We start from the raw sequence: 22,149 nt of genomic DNA, 5'->3' as shown, positions 1-22,149 counted from the left end.
CCTCTCCAGCTGAACAGCACCATTGGATTTGGATTGTTCGATAAGTATCTGGACCAATTCAGTCTGTGATAGAATTTACAAATTTCTTTTTAATATTCATACAGATCAACCGGTCCATATTCAAACTCGAGTTATTTTAGGATCCAACTTCATTAATATGGAGCATAAAATTGTTCAAAGATAATTCATGACGAACATATTCCTTCATTACCATTGATGGCTTAAGAGTTGGCAATCATAGCAAGTTGACGTTTAAAATATCTGCGTATCTTGCGTAACATTGTCTAAATAATTGTTCCTTACTACTTATCTCACATGAAGCGGGCAACATCATTAATGTTCTTATTAGTTCGTCGTAAATTTTTTTGTCAACTTGTTAATTTCTCCAAAATTTAGAGTTTTGGTGATTTTAATGGCGATTAATGGATGAAACAAACATAAAGAATATGGAGAGACACAGACTAGAATTTTGCGAAAATTAAATCTAGTTTTCATCATGTAAATTAAAAAAGGGGAAATTAAATAGTTTTTGTGAAATTTTTTGTGAAGGTGAAAAATAAAAAATAAGTGAAACAAAATTCTTATATAGAGAAGTATTTACCAAGGAATGTGATCATGTAAAGATGCCCTTTCTTAAAATAACCAAATAGGATTTTGAGCAAAAGAATGAAACAAGTTACTATCAACAACTCAAATTATGTTTACTTTCCATGCAAAATTGGCCTCAACTGCACTAACATTTATCAGTTACCAGCATTCAGTTTTTCTTCAAGTATCTTTGTTAGAAGCACGGGGTTTGCCTTTCCCTTCGATTTTTTCATCACCTGGATTTTACAAGTTCTTTAGAAAATGCCCAATTAACCAAAACAAAACAAAACAGAACAGTAAAAGACATTTGGTGTTGCGTTGAAAATGCACAATTGCCACAAAAATTGCCAACAAGGTTTATGTATACTATTTCCTCTAAAAGCAGTCGAGAAATAGAAAAAGAAAAATTGGTTTCTATTTGGATATTTGATAAGATTTTGATTAATAAACTGAAACTAAAACCTACTGGCACCACGATCAGATATGAACTTTTTCAAACATTTGAATGTTAACTTTAAAAAAAGGGGGACATTCTGGGCAAAAAGGCACAAATAGAAAATAAAAGAAAATGAAGTGAAACAAGGGAAGACGTGAAATTGAATGAGAATACACATACCTGTCCAGCAAAAAATCCTTGCAATTTTGTTCGGCCGGAACGATACTGTTCAAGCTGCTTTGGATTCTCTGCAATTACCCCGTCTACCAGTGCTTCTATTGCCGCTGGATCTACTATCTATTCATTTATTCAATATACACCATCAAATATACTTCATATATTGAAATACATTTACTACTGTTATATTGTTAGTGGCAGATGATGCTTCTTAGCATGCTTTGTTTTTAGCCAAATGATGCTTAATGTGCAATTAAGACTTATAACCTTTCCTTGATAAAACTTGAGATTCGGTAGGCACCTATCCAGTACTTACAGTTACAGATATAAAGTACCTATCAGGTACAATGCATGCTTATTTGTTGGCCATAATCTTAAAATCAAATTACCTGGACCAAATCTTTTTCCTCTATCAATCCTTGTACTGTTCCGCCTTTACATATAAGTTCATTTAATATCTAAAATTTGAAAAAAGAGAATCAGCATCATCGATCTATAAAAATTGCAATAAACAAATGGAACAATATTTTATGAGCAGTCCCCAAAGAGCAAAAGAATAGGATAAGTTGCAAATATGAGAAATGCTTGTTGTTCTTTTCGATTGAGTTAAAAGTTAGCTGCAGTTTGCTGAACCAAATGAAAAAAAAAATCTATAAATACTCAAAATAGAATATACCTCCTTTCCAATCTTGCCACTTATGGTCCCGTTTTTAATGGAGGAGATGAGCTCGGCTAGCTCCTTTGGTGTCAGCTTTATCTCCTTTATTGACACCTTTTCATTCTTTAAATAAGCTGCAATATCACCCATTATCCAGTTTGCTGCCAATTTGGCCTCTGCACCATTTTGAATGCATGAATCAAAATAATCGCACACCTGAATTACAAAAGGATGATATTAATATCAGTAAAAAAGTCAGCCACTTAACACAGCAATATTAAAAATCCTGAAATCATCCTTTCCGTCATGATCCTTTTTCCAAGCAGCAAAAAAAAGGAGATGTATCTCATTTCCCTATTGAACATTAGAAGTATGCACAAATGACATTTCCTATTTTTAAATTTTTATGAAGCATGCATGATAATGATATTTCTAAATAATGCAAGATATACATCAAATTGCCGCCGAAAATAATAGTATATAAAAAAAAAGCATTACATCATCGTCATTAGCAAGGAAGAGAACATCTTGCATGGTAAGCCCCATATTCTCATACCGCCTCCTCTTTGCTTCGGGGAGCTCAGGAAGTGACTTGCGAATTTGATCAACATATTCATCTGTCAATACTACGTCAGGCAAGTCGGGTTCTGGAAAGTATCTATAATCTGCCAGTCCTTCCTTTTTCCTCATCGTAAATGTTTTCTAAGGAAGAATTAAAAGGTCTCTTAAAAAAGAATCACAAACGTGAGATTTTGTTTCTTTCAGACTGAACCAAAATTCAGAATTTCAAACTGGCTAGTGATGCTTCAATTAACCCAAATCTGCTTCAACATGAGGTAACTTTTTACTATGAGGTCATTGTTCATTAATTAAGAGGAGATTAAGCATAAATTTGATTAACCAAAACACCGTATTTGCAAGAGAGAGAGATGTACCTGAGTTGCATCGTCCCAAAGGCGAGTTTCTTGTACAATTTGGTCGGCTTGGCCTTGCTTATGCAGAAGGATCTGTCTATTTATCTCATAGTCTATTGCTTTGTTCATTGCCGAGAAGGAATTCATGTTCTTTATCTCCACCTGTCATCCGTTGCATCAAATAAAAAAATAGTTATCAGCAAAAATAAAGTCGTAAGACATGATTAGTTGTCAGCAATGCAAAAATAGTTATCAGCAAAAATAGTTATCATTGCTGATAAAGCTGGAACATAAGTGCAATGCAAGACACCATCGCGGCCCATAAATTCCTCCTTTTTTTTGCTGGAAGTTCTAATTCCTTAATTAAGGTACACACAAACCTCTATCCTGACCTCTTCTTCCCCACTCAATATAGGGATGCCAATTCTCACCCAACCCGACCGCCAGGTTTCACCTAGACTCTACCTGATCTTATCTTACTAGTAGTAGGTTAACATGGATATAATATGCTGGATCATTTTTTTTAATTGGCTCAATAATAATTACATATGCACCATTACAAAAAAAAAAAAAATTAGGTACATTTTTAGCTGTCCCAGATTATTAGCAAAGCTTGATTATTTTTAAATAAAGTAACTATTAAATGAAGCGGATGCTCCATCATACATGACACCAATCCAACCCATCAACATCTCTAAACTTTTGTTTTCTTTTGTCGAAGTTTAACAAGTTGAACAGAAAAATGTACCTTGGTACCGAACTCCTGTTGGCCACCGGGCCGAACAGAGACATTGACGTCACAACGGAGAGAGCCCTCTTGCATATTGCCGTTGCTGACACCAATGTACCTGACAACACGCTGCAACTCGGAGGCATACTCTGCAGCCTCAATCCCGTTCCTCATATCAGGCTCTGACACTATTTCCAGCAAGGGTACCCCGGCTCTATTCAGATCCACCTATTGTCAATTAGGGTTTAAGAGGAATGAGCATTCCTTTCTTGTAGTACCTTGTAGCATTAGAATTGATGTTGGTCCATGTAATTTCCACAACAGTACAAAATAAGCAAAACTACTTTAGCATAATTGTTCCATGTAACATCCCTCCAACAACAGCTAGTCACTTAAAAATGGGTCCATATTTTAGCAAATTACACAAATATTATACTCTTTTGAACGTAGAAGTCTAGATCAACATGTTTGCAACCCATGACCTGATATAACAAGAATTTGCAATTAAAACAATCCCATCAATACATGTGTACCAGTATGACCAACGGATACCAACCTGTACCGAACCGAAGCCAACTACATTTTTGTACATCAAGACTTAACATTGCTACCAAATCAGTACTAGGATTGGTACCCCAATAATGCAGGAGATTGAAATAAAACTGCATTTACCTGCGAAAAGCTTCCTGTGTCAGAGTGTACCAACTTCCCAGCATCTTCTTCCATGTGGACCCTTGTAATACCAAACTTCTTGTGACCCCCACCAAACTCCACAGGCAAATCCACATCCAAGAACCCTCCTTTTGCTATTGGTATATCAAATTGAGAAATCTGGTACCCCTTTGGCAAATCAGGGTAGAAATACTGCTTCCTGTCAAACTTTGACTTCATTGAAATTTCGCAGTTCAACGCAAGACCTAATTTAACTGCAAATTCTACCACTCTGGAGTTCAAAACAGGTAGTGTGCCTGGTAACCCCATGCAAACCGGGCAGATTGTGGTATTGGGATCCGACCCATAACTGTACGGGCATCTGCAAAAGGCCTTGGTTGAAGTTTGGAGTTGCACATGAGTTTCTATCCCGATTATGGCCTCGAAACCTTGTAATTGTTGCTGTTGTCTCTCTCGTGTTGCCATTTGTGAAGATTTCTGTGCCGGTCGAGCCTCTGTGGTCCCAGACCGTCTAGCTTGTACCTCGAATTGTGACCTCTTGGGTCTAATTTTGTGTAGAAAGGCGCCATTTTTGGGTATGAGAATAATTGCGTTTGCACGGAAACCTCTGAATATGGATAAAGCCATTGTTATTGCTTATCGCACCAATTCTAGCAAACAAGGGGAAAAAAACACTAGTAAGCAGGGTCGGACGCAAGTAGGGGTGGGGGGGCAAAAATCGGGTGCCCATTTTTACAGCACCAATTCCTTGATATACAGCACAATATAAATTTTGGGACGAAAATATCCCCGTCTTTATTTTCACAGCTAGGGGTGTTCAAACGGTCGGTTCAGTTAAAACCGAAATAAAATAGTCAAACCGGAAAAACAATTGGTTTACAAAAATAAAACCGAACCGAACCGATTTATCTTATGAACCGATTAAAAACCGAACCAAACAAACCGAACTAAAATTTGGTTTGTTCGGTTTAACCGAAATAAGAAATTATTAATCACAAAAATAAATATCAATCACAGCTCATTCTAATGGCACGGCTGGTACAACACCTCATCCAAATCAAGAAAATTAAGCACAACGTGAGATGTGTTAAATTTGCAGAAACACGAGCAACACTTCCTTGAAGAAAAAAATAATTACATCAAACTTTATCACTCAAGTATCATTTTTTTGAACAAAGGCATAAATTGATGCACACTAATTTTTCAATAGCGAAATCAAATTTCATGGCAGACCCAATTAAAGCATCAATTGATTCACATTGATTTTGCAAATAAATAAGCTATAAAAAAAAAGATTTATTAAAACAATCAATTTTACAAGGAAAAGACAAGAGACACAAATGACTTGCGCCTTGAGTTAATTGCCCCAAGCAACGCAGTGGAAGGGAAAAAGGGATGGCCGGTTTTGCTTGCCTTTCTGTAGCTTTGTCTTTTGGCCGACCTTGGAGCTTATGTGAACAAGTAATAGAAGCGCAAAAGAGAATCTCTAGATCGGACTTGAAGAATCAGATCAGAGAAATAAAGGCTACAAGCCCTTGAGTCACACGGTGAAAAGGCGTAAGAATTTGAAATGAACACCAAAAATGTGAGAGAGAAAGAGAGAAGTCTGCAAAGAGACAAGGAGAAGCAAGGTGAAGTGACGGCTTACGAGAAAGCTGAGAGTAGGTGAGGAAAAGAAAGAGGAAAGTAAACCACGAGAGGGGCTGTGGTCTGTGGACCGCTGGGGAGCGGGACTAGGGTTTTGAGATTTTATGAAAAGATAGGTTCGGTCGGTTCGGTCCAGCCGAAGTTCAAAATTTTCAAACCGAACCAAACAACAGAAACCGAATTAAATCAAAAAATGAACCGAACCGATCCATTTAAACCGAACCATTTAGTCCAAAGTTTCACGGTTCGGTTTAAAACCAAATAAACCGAACCATTTGAACACCCCTATTCACAGCACAGCCCTTTCGAAAAACCAAAGACTTGGTGCAGGGGTATTTTCGTCCCAAAATTTATATTGTGCTGGATACTAAGGAATTGGTGCTGTAAAAATGGGCACCCCAAAAATCAGATTCAAATAGCTTATTTAGGTTCAAATCCATTAGCTAATCGGGTACTATATAAATTCAAGTAAATTGATCCTAATTTATTCTAAATCTATCCTTATTTACCATTAACAAAGTCTTGGTATTATTCTTCCAATTTAGCTAGTTGTCCAAAGAACTCCAATTGAAGATCGTAACCAGGTGTCAGACTAGGGCTGCTAATGATTAAGGTTAGGCTCAAACTAAGCTCAACTCAATGAGAGAAGTAAAATGATTCGGCTCTAACTTGGCTCGATTTTGAAAGAAAAAACTCGACTCGGCTCGGCTCATGCAAACACTTAGCTCGATTCGGTTCGGCTTGATTCGGGAGTTCATCGAGGGGTTCGCTTGGGACTACTATGGGGACACTTATCACCTCATCTCTAAAAACTGCAATCACTTCACTGATGATGTCAGCTCTAAGTTGGTTGGTAGACGCATTCCTGGGCGGGTCAACCGCCTTGCTAAGCTAGGTGCGTGTGTTGATATGTATTTTTTTTTCTTTTTCCGTAAGTTTATTCATATAAGAATGATTGTACCAGCATGAATGTACTTGTACAGGTACTGGTTAAATTTGGTTGTACATCTATTAGATGTTGTTACCACTTACCAGTAGTTTGGTTAAGTTAAAATTTAGATCACCTAAGCTTCCATTGAACCCTCATAAATGCACTTTATGCTCAATTTAAACCTGTTCACCCTTGTAAAATATAAATAGTTCAGCTGTGCCTGAATATGATTCTTTTGACTCCATTGAACAAATTGGTCTTGAATTCCCTGTGTGTATAGAAAATCACTAAGCAATAAAAATATCAAACCAGGTGACAGTTTAATTTTGTTTAGCAAATTCCAAGGAAAATATCAAACCAGATGACCTTTAATTTTCTTTTTAATTTTGTTTCGCAATTCCGATAAATTTAACATGTGCTATTAATAGACAATTTTTACATTCATTAAAAAAGATTTACAGTAGAAGTTACTATTCAATTTATTTCAGGCGCGCTGTGTAACTGTCTTCTAACAGAAAGCATGCGTGTGCCGGTAGCTGTTAAACAAATCTCTGATTACCCCGGCTTCTCAGGTTTTCATCATACATTACAAACAAAAGCCTTTGCTGTTTCTCTGCTTTTATATTCATAGCTGTGCATGTTGCCCACAACATGCAGATTGCACTTAGCATTCACTGTAATTGGAGTTCTGGAAGCTCACAATATTTTGCCATATTTGCAAGGAGAAGATGAAACTGTTAAAACCACGGTTAAATCAGTAAAAAGTTTACTAATTTCCTCTGCCTTTTTTTGCAACCCTTTTACAAAATTGTGAGGTACTGTTGTTGTAGAGCAAAAAATTGCTACTGTTTTAAAACAGTGAGAAATTGTTATTGTAGATACTGGTGTCGGCCAGACAAGCAAACACTGAGAAATTGAGCTAAATCCACAAAAAAAACACCAATTTACCGCAAAACCCACAAAAATAAACAGTACCAATTTACCTATTCGGGTGCACATTCAAAAAATTCTGATTTCAGAGAAGCCTATGGAAATAAACTAGGAATTTGGAAAGGCAGGTTTCATCAAGCTGAAAGGCTGAGCCCAGTTAAGCTGTAATGCTCTTGCATTTTAATCAAAACTAAAGTCATCTTATCTGAAATCTCAAACGAGAACTTCGAAGCAACTACGATAAAGCAAAATAAAGCAACAAGGGGAGTTGACGGGAGAGATAGGGGAGGAGGAGTAAGATACCTTCTTCGTTGGGGAGGAGGCGAACGACTGCGCGAGATGGGAGATTGAGCGAGAGCGAGGGCGAGTTGAGAGAACGAGCGACAACGGCTGAGAGGCGAGAGAGCGGCTAAGAAGTAAGAATTGCTCGGACTGGAGAATTCGTATCCTCTGCATTAACTCAAAGAGGAATTTTGGAGTTAATGTATCTGGACCGTCCGATAAGCTTTAAAATTCGTACGAATTAGATCCGCACTAATATTAAAGACCTCATGTTATAGGCTGGGACCGGATGGACTCCGTTTACAATCAGACGACCGAGATGTATTAACTCAAAAGATTCTCTTTTAGTTAATACAGACGATGCGAACTCCGGACTTACTGGATGGGCTCACGAGGCAGCTCGGATTTGGCTCGGATTCGATTTGGTTTAAGTTATAAATTTTGAGTTGAGTCGAGTTTGGACTTTTTTCAGTTTAGAATTCGATTTGTTTGAAATATTGAGCTGTTCAATGCTCGTGAGTCGGCTCGGCATATCAGGTGTCAGACTTAATCTAGCCGATTGTCCAAAGAACTCCAATTCAAGTAAATGGAAGAAGTAAGGTTTAACCTTGCGGATTAAAATCAGGTGTCAGACTTAAGCGAGGAGAAGAGAAGCCAGCGAAAATTGAAGCCTTCGAAAAGAATGCTATGAAGATAGACAACACCATTATCCAAAAGAGAAAGCTTGGAGAGAAAATTGTAGAAAATGGGAAACTACAAATGAAAAATATGAATATGAATGCTTACCATTAGATAAGAATGTGCTTCAGAGAGATAATAGATAGAAACGCCATAGTTGCTAGTAGGGGTGGCAACGAACCGAACCGAACTTATCTTAGGTTTGAGTTTGGTTTGAATTAATTTCGAACCGAACCTGGTTTGATTCGTTTCGAACCGAACCTGGTTTGATTCGTTTCGAACCGAACCCATTTCGAATCGAATTAATTACGAACTACACATTTTTCGAATCGAACCCGAATCGAATCACGAACTAAATTATTTTTTAGCAGCCCTAGTTATACCGGTAGTTTATACATTAATTTTTTCTCGCGAGACAAAATTTACATGGCTTCCTTTTACTGATATGAACTATGAAATAAGTGTTTTTAAGTTGAAAAATTGTTCATGAAAAAATACATCAGAAAACGGCTTTCCTGGTATGAACTATGAGAGACGACCGAAGAGAGAGAAGAGACAGTCATCTAGGCCGGAGAGAGGAGTGACAGCCAGTCGCCGAGAGCGTCGACTAGATTTTAAAGCTAGAGGGAGAGTGAGTTAGGGAGAGGTGGAGAGAGAACTAGGTTATTGAGATTTGAGAGCGAAGAAGTGTCGGCTAAGTTAAATTATGACTCTCTATCTTGAATTTTAATTTCATCAGGTAAATGGATGGCCAGTGATTTTATGAGATTCGAACCACAAAAAAATCACGAACCTATTTCGATCGAACCAAGCTAGGTTTGAGTTTGGTTTGAATTAATTCCGAACCGAACCTGATTTAGTTCGTTTCAATTCGAACCCATTTCGAATCGAATTAAACTCGAATCAAATCCGAATCAAACCCGAATCGAATCACGAACCTCGAATTTTTTTGCCAGCCCTAGTTGCTAGTAAAGCGAAGTGCGCGACAATTATCTCTTCCACTGGAATGGATTCCAATTTTCACACACAGGCTTATCGGTCTCTTGGCTCTTGCGGCGCGCTCTTGTTGGAAGGAAACCATCCTCTACATTTAAAATTTAATTTTAATTATCCCGGCCCATTAAATTTGGATCCGGTTAATTTTGAGATGTAGACTGAGATTTCTCCGCACCAGTGCTTCAAATTAGTGGGCTTTCAATTGCTAAAACTAGGCTCATTGAAACCGCGATTTGGTCTTTCGCACTATATGACATATGAAATTGTGATGAACTCGTGATTCATGCAACTCTCATTACATAGATCACAACTAACAAGTCCAGCTATTACTTGTATTATTTAAAACAAATAATTCAAATAATACCGGTCAAACCAAGTTCCAGTTAGCACTTTATAGTCAGATGCAGATGCATATCTATGATGTATCTAATTGAGTCATATAACCTCATTCGTGTTCAACAAATTTAAATTTATATATTATTATTTTTATATAATTTTGAGTATTAATATTATGATTACTATAATATTAAGTCAATATGCCAGCATAAAAAATTTACATGATTACTCTATTTATGTCTGACCCCTATAGGTTACAGCTTGAAAGTATAGTTCCGCCTTTATTTGTAGATATAGTTAATTAGTAGTTCATCCTTAGTTTCAATAGAAATTTTTATTCGTAGCATTTAAAAATTAAAAATCGAAAAGTAGTATTTATTTCTCAAAAACTTGGAATATAACATAATACAGACTGAATTAGCATTTGACGCACTGTGTATCCCCAAGAAAGACACATAGATATCCAAAATTATCATTAGAGCTAATACGTAAGTCTACATGCACTAGTGCACTACAACAAATCGAGGTATCAGCGACAAGAAGATTTTTTCACACAAAAAAAGAAATTACAAAAAGTAAGGTGGTCAAAATTATTAGCGACCAATTTAGCAACAACATAAAATTTTGATAAACAGAAAACCTGACGGTAGATCCAAAACCCTTCCGCCACATCATCCTCTCTCTAACTGTCGCTCAATCGCCTCAGGTTCCGAGCCAACACAGACATGCCCTCAACCCTAAACTCTCGAAATTTTTTCATAAACCATAATTAAAAATAGAATTTTTAGGGAACCAATAAGATTACTTTTTTTTTTTCAAAAACCATAAGAACCGTGGGAACGCCACGGTCTGTGTTTTTTTTTTTCTTCCAGACCGTGTGGTTCTCACGGTCTTGGGAAATTTTTTTTTTAATTTCTTCACACTTGCACGAAAATTGTCACAGAAGATCCGCAATTTTTTTTTTTTTTATTTCCAGACCGTGTGGTTCCCACGGTCTACCCAAATTGAAATCAAGACCGTGGGAACCCCACGGTCCGGTCCCTATTTGTTTCCTTGGCACGATTACCTCCTGCTTCTTTCTTGTCGAGTGAGTGCATCTCTTCCCCATTTTTTTCATCTTCTCTCTTTTTTCTTTCTTTCTTCCTTCCTTCCTTCAGTTAAATTTTTTTTTGTACTCTCATAATTAGTGTGTTTATTTTTTTTAATTACATAAGTTTGTATATTTTTGAAAGAGGAACAAAAAGAGTTTCAGATCTACAAATTTCGTTAGGTATGTATTTGATTCTTTTATTTTTGATAAATAATATGCAATTATGAATAAATGAGTAGAATAAATTGTTTATGTAGTAATTGTAGTATAAATAAATGGTTTATGTATAATTTTTTCTTTTTTGTAGTATAAATAGTTTATGTGTATTTTTTTATTAGTATAAATGGTTTATGTTGTAATTGTAGTATAAAAAAATAGTTTATGTAGTAATTTATTTGCATGTAGGTTTCTTTAGTGTAATTGTAGTAATTGTTGGATGATTTATTTATTTGCATGTTTTATGTAGATGCATGGTTTATGTGCATGTAGTTTTTTTTAGTGTATATGCATGTAGTTTTTTTTAGTGTAGATGAATGTAGTAATTTTTGGATTATTTATTTATGATTTATGTAGTAATTGTAGTATAAATAAATGGTTTATGTATAATTTTTTCTTTTTGTAGTATAAGTAATTGTAGTAAGTTTATTTTTTCAATGACGATCATATTTTAGGTTGTAAAATTGAAAATGATATCAATTATTGATTATGAATTTTTTTTGTTCAGATAATGTCTCAAGTGATAATAAATGTTTATTATGGACGCGAAATTTCAGACGCACCGACCTGCACATTTCCTGTTACTAATTCAACCAGTCTTCATGAGCTAAGAAAACATATATATGTTAGCATTCATTTGCTCCCTAGTCAATTTGATCTGACAATCAAGGCTCGTTTGAACATGGCACCACCTGGCTCAGCGGAAAAATACCAGTTATTTAGTGTAGACGAGGAAACGATATGGCACATGATGCTTGAATATGCCACTCCGGTACTGAATTTTAAACTTCTTGATTTAGTGGTTGAGTCAGTACCAGTTGATAGTCATACCAATTATGACCCATATCCGGGTAGTGTACCTGGAAGTAGTAGAGACACAACGGTGTCTGATTCACCCATATATTGTGATGACCCACCCGAAATACCGATAGTGGATGATTTGGTAACTCGTTTTAACGAGATGAATAATAATACTAGCTCAGACACAAACTCTAGCTCAGACACAAACTCTGACCTTGGTGGCTCAGCTGTCGGGGAAGATGATATGGCTGAAATGGAGGATCAAATTAGAATGAAAGATGTAATGAAGGAGTGGGTAAATTCTATTCCCTTTATTAATCGAGGATTGCAGCATCTTTTTCCGGCATTTAATGACGATGTGCCGATGCCGTACAAGGATGAAGCATTTTTTGGTTATCCACCCAGAATTGACGGTCAATTTTCAGTGGGACAGATGTTTGACTCCAAAGCCGATCTTAAATCCCAGTTAGGTGCATTTGCCCTAGATAATAACTTAGAATTACAACAACAATATACCAATCGTACTGGTTATGTAGTTGTATGTAGAGCAGAGGGGTGTAACAACAATATATCAATAGTACAGCACCTCCCCAGTTGTAATAATTACTACCTCGAGGTCCCAAATCCTCCAGAAATTGTAAATACATTAATCGAACGGAGCTTGAATTCGAATCGGGAAACATTATAGTCCCGAACAACTCCATTGCATATGCTCGTGTGTGCCGATTGATAACATCCTGGTCCTCCTCTTCATCCAAATCCGTATTTGCAAATTTTTTTCTCAACCATGCAAGACGCACATAGTTTTGTGAAATTGATACTTTCTCATTGGGTTCACCCTTATTCTCCACCTTTTTATGATAAAAATCATTATCATCCCATTCGTAACTATCATACACTTCCTGTCCTAGGCAATCTAGGATCAATTGTGACCAATTATCATCGGTACATCCAGAGATAGCATTCCCTGTAAACATAGATGTTAAACAAAATTATACTAGTACAAAATTTCATTTAATAACAAAAGTTTAAATTAGCAGCAAAAAATATTGTACCGGTAACAGATAACCCCCACAAACAGCTAACATCTTCCAATGTCACTGTGCACTCCCCTACCGGAAGATGAAAACTATTTGTCTCGGGCCTCCATCTCTCCACGAGAGCAGTGATCAACTCTCTATCAACCTGGCAGTGGTGGACTTCGACCATCTGATACAAACCTAAATTCTTCAAACCTTCTTTCATAGTTTCATGGTAGTCAATGTGCATTTGCAAAGCTCCAGGACGCAGTGCATGATCAGGCTGGAACAATAATTTTAATGCAAAAAAAGTTTAACGAAAAATTAAATTTCAATTCAAGAATTTAATAAGTAAATTTAAATCCAAACCGATATTGAACAAACACCTTTACAGATGCCGCATGTGATTGATGTTGTGCATGAGGCAACTGTAATAAAGATTCTTCACTTCTTTGCATTTTTCACTGCAATATAAATAAATACATACAAAAAAAATTTAACATTCAATATTGACATGCATAACATGCAAACCCAATCAAATATTCACATTCATTCTATTACTTTACATTATTTATACTACATAAACCACTTATACTACTTAAAAAACAAAATAAACATAAACCATTTATTTATACTACATGCAAATAAATCATGCATGTACATTAACTATGGAAATAAATAAATCAGTCAACAATTAGTACATGCAAATAAATAAATCACCCAACAATTACTACATGCATACTAAAAAAAACCTACATGCAAATAAATTACTACATAAACAATTTATTTATACTATAATTACTACATAAACCACAAATAAATAATCCAAAAATTACTACATTCATCTACACTAAAAAAAACTACATGCATCTACACTAAAATTATACTTAAACCATTTATTTATAATACAATTACTACATAAACCATTTATACTACATAAACAATCTATTCTACTTATTTATTCATAATTGTGGATTATTTATCAAAAATAAAAGAATTAAACACATACCTAACGAAATTTGTAGATCTGAAACTCTTTTTGTTCCTCTCTCAAAAATATATAAACTTGTGTGATTAAAATAAAAATTACTCTAATTATGAGAGTACAAAAAAAAATAGCTAATGGAAAGGAGGAAGAAAGAAGAGGGAAGAAAAAAAATGGAGAAGTGGCGTGGGGAAGAAAGCTCTCTGTCTCGGGTGGGGAAAACACAAATTGAAGGCCGGACCGTGGGAAGCACACGGTCTTGAGAATTGAAGGCCACACCGTGGGATGCACACGGTCTTGACAATGCAATTTGCTAAGACCGTTGGATGCACACGGTCTTGAATTCAATTTCGGATTTTCTGTGGCAATTTTCGTGCAAGCGTGGAGAAATAAAAAAAATAAAAATAAAAACAAAATTTTTGCAAGACCGTGAGAACCACACGGTCTAGAAAAAAAAAATGACAGACCGTGGGGTTCCCACGGTTCTTATAGTTTTTGAAAAAAAAAAAAGTAATCTTATTGGTTCCCTAAAAATTCTATTTTTAATTATGGTTTATGAAAATTTTTCTAAACTCTCTCCGCACCATCCTTTCTCTCTCTTGCTCTCTTCTCTAGTAACAAACAAACTAGGTTAATTTGTGTGTTCTCATTGTGACACAGACTAAATTTGCATTTCTACTGCGTTCTGATATTCCTCCAACTGTATGCTATTTTTCTGTATTTTGTTATTTTAAAATGTTACAAATTAACTATTCGGTAGTTCCAGACTTCCTCCGCTCTTCCAGCTAAAGATTATTTTGTAATATTCTGTAACAGAAAGGGGGTTTGGTTAAAGACTTAAAAGTATATTTTTTGAAATTTTGAGGGGTACATTTGTAATTGGGGACGTGTGTTGCGGCGTGGCCCACGGGCCACGGTATCCCCCGTCCCGTCCAAGCTACGCCTAAAAAGGAAGAAAAAAATGCACGAGTCTCTATTTTTATAGGTCAAATGAAATAATGTAATAACTACTTGAAAGTTTATTTAGAGGCTAACTATATCCTTCAAGTTCTAACAGAGAAAGTGGGCCAAACTTTAGATAAAAAAAAAAGTGTAGGGTTAATTTAGGGAATTGAAAACTTGATGGCAACTGGCACGGTACATTACTTGACGCAATGTTAAATTTTCGGAAGAGAATGTTTGGAGTACATCACTGTTGTACTAATAAGCTGTATATAGTTTTTTTTTTTTTTTTTTTTTTTTTTGTCGGTGGTAAATCAACAAAATAATGAAAAAATTGCAATTGAATTTAAAACATATGGGCCCGACTTTTTTTTTTTTAATATGTTTGAAAAGATGTCTCAGACAGTTTTTGTGATGTTGAATACGGAACACAAGTCTGTGAAGTGAGTATCAGAGGATAATGTGAGATCATACTAGCAATCAAATTCGCTCTTTTTATGTCATGTTAATTTCATATGCTATTTTTAAAAATTGAACCTGCATTTCTTCATTAGAGACAAAAATTTGTGTCACAAGACTAAGTCCGCAGTTTATTATTAATTAGTCTCATAAATTTTGGAACCGCCAAACTTATAGGATAAAACTCAAAATGCGAGTTACATTAGAGGAATAGTTATAATGAATTTATAATAAACAATAGAAATATACCGAAATTTTTATTAGTATCACTGTATAAAAAAACAAAAATTATGGGAATTTGAAAAATATCGGGGCCTTCAATTCAATTGCTGCTCCATTTTTGGAGGGTTGCAGATTGAATTGGAGCTATTCCTCCAAAAGCCCAAAAATACACTGTAATATATTGGTATCTAGGTTTTTAGGGGGGTTCCAATTCAATTTGCGACCCCTGATATTTTTCAAATTTTCCAATTTTAGTGATGTTTTTTTTAAATAGTATTAATAAAAAGTTCGGAAACGGAAAAAGAAAAGATTGTTAATATTGCTATAAATGGTACGGTCTTTTAGAATTTTTTTCTACAGTAAAATTCTTTCTCGAGCGCAAAAATATGTGTTCATCATCATTTATTTTGTTGACGACAATTTTAATAAAATATTATTGATGGTAACATGCACTCTATATTTATATCTAAACTCTAACTTAGGTCTTTATCAGGATGATCCTAAAATCTGAAATGATCATGGAATGAAGTATATTTCCATGGATTAGTGTTGCATCCTGAAATGTTTATGTCATATTGTCATGTATGGTACGTAGAACCAACTAAATATTTGACAAACATTATAAAACAATAATGATAGGTCAACATTTTAGGTGGCACAATTATCCAATGACACTTCTCAACTACCTCTTTTAAGGAAGGCAGTTCATGTACTTGAAATGACACTTATATTAGAGAAATTTCATGTACACCACTCAAAAACTTTGATATTATGTATTTTGTCTCTAAAGTTCATACTATCGTATTTACCCATCTAAATTTTAAAAGCTAACAAATTTAACCATTTTTTGTCTTTTATGTTAAAACTCATTTTAAATTTGTAAAATATCCATTTTATCCTTTATTAAAAGAGTATATAGCCTATTTAATAAAATAATAGTTTTCTAATTGGTCAGTTTTTTTTTTGGACAAATGGTTATTTTGTCTACTTCTGATGTGTAAATGACATTTAAGTATAAGTATGAGTTTGTATATGCGTCAGAAATAGAAAAATGGACCATTTTTCTTCGGAAACCAGTCTATTAGAAGATTGACATTTGTTTTAAACATACTACACATATAATTTTTTTTAATAAATGTAAAATGGATATTTTATAAATTTAAAATATAAATTTGTGAGTTTTTGAAATTTAGAAAGATAAATATGATATTATGAAATTTAGAGGAAGAAAAATCTAATTTTGAAGATTTTGAGGGGTATGCATGAAATTCCCCCTTATATTATATTATCTGTTGTGTTTTATTTGACCCTCGAGATACACATTATTATATTGCGGTCTACCTCGGGCAAACTGAACCAGTACAAAATAGAAAAGAATAGAACCCGTTTTTCCTGCCTCTTTGTTTTTTCCCGGAAACCCCTGAAGATATTTAATATTTGACAAAGATATGTAAGTCACACTGAGAAAAGACTGGAGAATTGTCTCTTACAATGAAGACCAAATAAATAGTGGGAAGAAAATGATTTAAGCCTTTCTTGGAGCAGGAGATATCCATTTTTCTAATTAAAGGCTCTGTTTATGTTAAAGAAATGAGAAATCCACCATATTTTGGGATGCTGTGTGAGTTGAACATTAAAAAAAAATTACTTTAATTTAGAATATTTTTTAAAGAATTAATTTTTGATCTACTGATAAAAGACTAAAGAATAACATTCTCTGTGGATATTGGAATTTATAAGGCTAGACGTTCATCTTTCTCTCTAAGTTGTAGGAAAAAGTAAATGTTTAATTAATTTTAATTATGTCTGTTCATAGTTTTTGATCAATTATCGTCTTCTCGCACTCTATTAATAGATTTCGAACTACTAACTCGAGACTCTTAATATAAAAAAAGTTGCTCTTAAACAAGTTTGAAATACTTTTGTATTTTGTTAAAATTTTCTCTTATAGTGGATGAATACTACTAATAATCAATAAAATCAAAATATGCATACATATTAGGGTTTAAAGAAAGGAATTTGAGAAATACTATATAAAGCATGAATATTATTTAATTGTGATTTACATATTAAAATCAAAATAAACTAATTAAGTTTTAAAAATCTATCCTTTCATCCTATGCTGATAAAAAAAAAATGTGACTTACTAACCGACATGCAATTACCACACATATCTGTTTATTAACATTACATCAACTTTTAAACTCTTTTAAATTCTATTTTTAAATTCTCTTAAAAAAAGAAATGGCATCATAAATTTTGTCAAACAAGTAACTAAATACAAAATGTAACATTTTTAGAGGCATCATAAATTCTTTATAGTATCTTTATTCTTATAGTTGGAGTCACTGTATAAACTACTATATTAGGAAGGAAATCTGCAAAATCAAAATTTAAATTTCAAAGATATGATTTCAAAAAGAATCATTATGTTATTTCCAGAATAATTATATGGATGCCAGCATCTATAACTTTTTCAGGATGCTATATAGAGGATCGTAGGTTTCTCCTAATTAATTAGAAATTGAAATCAAATCGAACTTAAATGTCTAGCATCCATCTTACCTTATTTAGATAATAGAAATAAGAAGGTGTGTATAGAGTCTGGCTAATATGATAGCATTTTATTTGAATTGCTGCCATTTATTCGACCGTCTGATCTACTTTGTGATGTGCGTTTGTGATTATCAGGAAAACTGATTAACGGATTCCGTTAGCTAGTTTTACGAAATGATTGAAATTATAAATTGCACAAAATAAAATAAACGCTAAAAAAAAAATTAAATAAAAGTACGCCTACGACCCATCGATAATATTCAACCTCTTAAAAATTGTAGAATTTATCGAATTTTAAAAGCATTGTTGTTAATTTAATTGGTTTCTTTTAATAGCTTTACTTTTGAAAATCTGTTCGTAATATGGCTTTCTAATTATAATTAGTCATGATGTACTTTTAACTTTTCTTAATTGTTATCAAATCTTAACTGAAAAATGAATAATCATATAATTTAGAGCGTGTTATCTCAATTCATTTGTGAAAATGGAGATGTATTATTTTATACCTTGGAAGTCTTTAGGTTTTTTTTATTAACAAAAAAATATTTGCCCATGAAAATTAACTTCTAAGTAATAATATAATCATTTTATGTCGATGTAAGTGTTGAATGAAATTATCATAATAAGTTTTTTTTTTTTAAAGTGTTACAAAGATTGTCCATCAATTGAACAGTCAACAAAAGGAAGAACAGTGATAAGAAATAACAATTTTGTAATATGTGGATGTTATATGCGTACGATGCATGTCCCTCAACTTTGTTAAATTTTTTGCTTAATTTTGTGTCTAGAAAAAAAGGAAAAGAGTATAGGGAACGGTGGAATTTTTTTAAATAGAATCAAATTTAATAATTTTAAAGAAACAAGCACTATTAATTTACATTTTACAAGAAACGACTCTACCGATCCTGTGGATCGGTGGAGGCACAAAGATATTTGTTCTACTGATCTGCTGAATCGGTAGAGCTATTTTATGACCCATATATGCAATCTGACCACATAAATCAATAGTAAATAGCTCCACTCATCAATCAAACATGTTTGTGCCTCCATCGATCCTTAAAATTGGTTCTATTAAAAAAAAAAAAACCGGGAACGGTGTATTTGATGGATAACAGACTGAATTCACTCTAATATCCAATCTAGACCGTTCGATTTGCATTAAGTTTTGTACGGAAATAAAAATTATAAACTGTGTGAATCTAAAATGGACGTGCGAATCTAGATGTCGAACGATCCATGTAAATATCGGATCTTGATGACCATCGGATGATCCGAATCCCTTCTCTCCCAAGAGTAAATGGAGGTAATTGTTGTGAGGTTGTAGTGTTGAAGACCCATGATTTTACACATATTTTTTTGTTTAATTACTTCGTGTTTCTTTCCACTTCCGCATGGAACAGAATTTATGTAAAGTAATTACTATAATATTCAAAGAATTAATATTAAGAAAGGGAAAATTTCTTTTGAAAAATGTAAACACCTGCAATTTTCTAATATTTTTTAATTAGGATCTTCTTAAAATATATCATATAGATCAGATATGTTATTTTGATTGTAATCATAATAATTAAATATTTACTTTCCTCAATTATTTATTGTATTATTGTTAAATGTAGAAATTTGGAGATTTGTTACTAATTATTGAGGTGTAATAAATCTACCTCGCAATTTTTATTGGTCGATCATATCAATAATAAGATACAAGAAAGGTAAGAATTATTTCACTTTTAATGCCAACTCCTGAAATAAACAACCAACCTTTTTTTAAGCAAACACCCCTCATGAACCCACCAGAGATTTAGTAGCTCAGCTCATGCATGGAACTAGGGGTGTTCATTGGGTCCGGTTTAGTCGGTTTTGAACCGAACCGAATTAGTTTAGACCAAACGGTTCGGTTTTTTCGATTTAATGGTTCGGTTCGGTTCAATTTGAAAATTTTCAAAACTGAAATGACCGAACCGACTGAACTTTTATATATTATGAATTTGGTCCGGACTGCCCGGTTTATTTCTTAATCAATTGTTTTAAATACTCTGGTTTAGTTCTTAATATCCCAGTTTATTTCTTAATACCCCAGTTTATTTCTTAATATAATTCGGTTTATTATAAATCAATTGCTTTAAATAAAAAAATTCATATATTTTGTTTTGAACCGAACAAATCGAAATAAAACTTTAGTTCGGTTCGGTTGCAATACTAAATCGGTTCGGTTTGGTTCTATTTTTTAAACCGAATTATAACTTTGGTTTGTCTAATTCGGTTCGGTTTCAACCGAATCAAACCAATGAACACCCCTACATGGAACCTCTAAAAAGAGGGTAATTATAATTTCACCCTGACCTGTCACACGAACTCTTAATAATTTGAATGATGATTTATATCTATTTAGTTATATAACATAAATATGTAACGAATTACAGTATCGTCATCTACTAGCACTTTTGATTCCAAAAAATAACAAAGATAATAAAGCAGATCATTTGCTATATATAGAAAAGAGATATATTTTTCTTTTCTTTTTTCTTTTTAAAAAAAATTTAGTACCAACAGAACAAGCTTTTCCAAAAATAATAAAGCAGTGGCAGAATATATCGTATTTATAGCTAATTATATAATGAGTAATATAATGATTTTGCTCATTTAAGGGAAGTAATGATTTCGCTCATTTAAGGAATATCGTGTAGGTATATGATTCATTTTTTTTTTCTATTCCAAAAAAGATAAATTCTACACATCTTAAAAATGATCAATTCTTTATTAGATGAGAGAGAAAACTTTCGGGTAAATATTTTAACAGAGTAGGTTTTGTTTCATACAGCACACAACTGTATAATTTAAACAACATTTCGTATGGTTACTGCGCTGCAAGAAGTCAAAACTACTCTGTAAAAAATTTAACCAAAATTTGGAAAGATAGTTGGCATAATGAGGGTGGTTAAAATGTATCATTGATTTTGTGTCTGAATATATATTAATTCTGAAGATTTTGAAGTCAGGAGTGCTGAGAAAAATTTGAACTCTTTATATATATATTTATTAATATGTTAATCGATCATACCTATTTATAGAAAAATTTAGGCCTTTTATATATATACAAAGTTTGGACTCATATATATATATATATATATATATATATATATAGTGACTAATGTGCATTCGTATGCATATGGTCCGATGTGCATTCATATGCATATGGCCCGATATGCATACGGTCGAAATTTAAATTTCAAAATCCAAAACGTCGATCCGAACCGTTCATCTTGTTCTCCATATTAATATGTGCTTGGAGACCAAATTTTACATTTTTATGAATTTTTTTACTATTTATTAAGCCACTTTGAAAATTGCTTATCCAGCGGTGACTGCTGATTTTACTGTTTTGTTAAGCCACCGTTGGATCAACAATTTTCAAAGTGGCTTAATAAATAGTAAAAAAATTCAGAAAAATATAAAATTTGGTCTCTTAGTACATTTTAATATGGACATCATGTTCAGATCAATTATTTGAACTTTGAAAATAAAAATATAGATACGAGATATAATTAGAACACAAAATCAATATTGCATTTTAACCCAACTCTTGTTTATAATAATATATAAAAATTCTATGATTCATGTGTACCCAACACAGAGAAAACCCAATACACATTTTTTTTTTTCATATATTAAAAAAGAAAAGAAAACCAATCTATTTTTTTTTTTTGTTGCACGTTAAAACCAATCTTAATTGACTGATCTCATAATGAAAAGGTAGGTCCATTTGAAAACCGTTCAAATATCTTTATTTATTTCACCTTGTGTGGTAGGTCAAGACATTCATACTCTTCAAAGAAACCCCCAAAACAAACTGAAGAAACATAGCAGGAAATAAGCAGCATTTCTCT

The 22,149-nt window shown here is 33.5% G+C and overlaps 1 protein-coding gene across 2 annotated transcripts; it reads right to left on the bottom strand.

Annotated features, from left to right (window-relative positions):
* Window positions 1–593: 593 nt before the first annotated feature.
* Window positions 594–9,676, bottom strand: GATB (GLU-ADT subunit B). Of its 2 annotated transcripts, XM_078326424.1 has the most exons (10): window positions 9,619–9,676; window positions 8,752–8,804; window positions 4,176–4,825; window positions 3,522–3,731; window positions 2,795–2,935; window positions 2,358–2,561; window positions 1,878–2,075; window positions 1,591–1,659; window positions 1,205–1,321; window positions 594–824 (listed from the first exon to the last, which is right to left on the bottom strand). In XM_078326424.1, exons 3-10 carry the CDS (start codon window positions 4,800–4,802, stop codon window positions 744–746), a joined length of 1,647 nt encoding a protein of 548 aa, XP_078182550.1. In that variant the 5' UTR covers window positions 4,803–4,825; window positions 8,752–8,804; window positions 9,619–9,676; the 3' UTR covers window positions 594–743. The 2 variants fall into 2 exon arrangements, with proteins under 2 accessions (XP_078182550.1, XP_078182551.1); XM_078326425.1 differs by lacking the exons at window positions 8,752–8,804; window positions 9,619–9,676 and adding an exon at window positions 7,987–8,107.
* Window positions 9,677–22,149: the final 12,473 nt, after the last annotated feature.

Source organism: Carex rostrata, chromosome 25 (assembly GCF_964058835.1).
Source record: "Carex rostrata chromosome 25, lpCarRost1.2, whole genome shotgun sequence".
NCBI classification, from domain to species: Eukaryota; Viridiplantae; Streptophyta; class Magnoliopsida; order Poales; family Cyperaceae; genus Carex; species Carex rostrata.
Note: the sequence above shows the minus strand (reverse complement) of the source record. Positions and strands in the feature narration are given on the sequence as shown.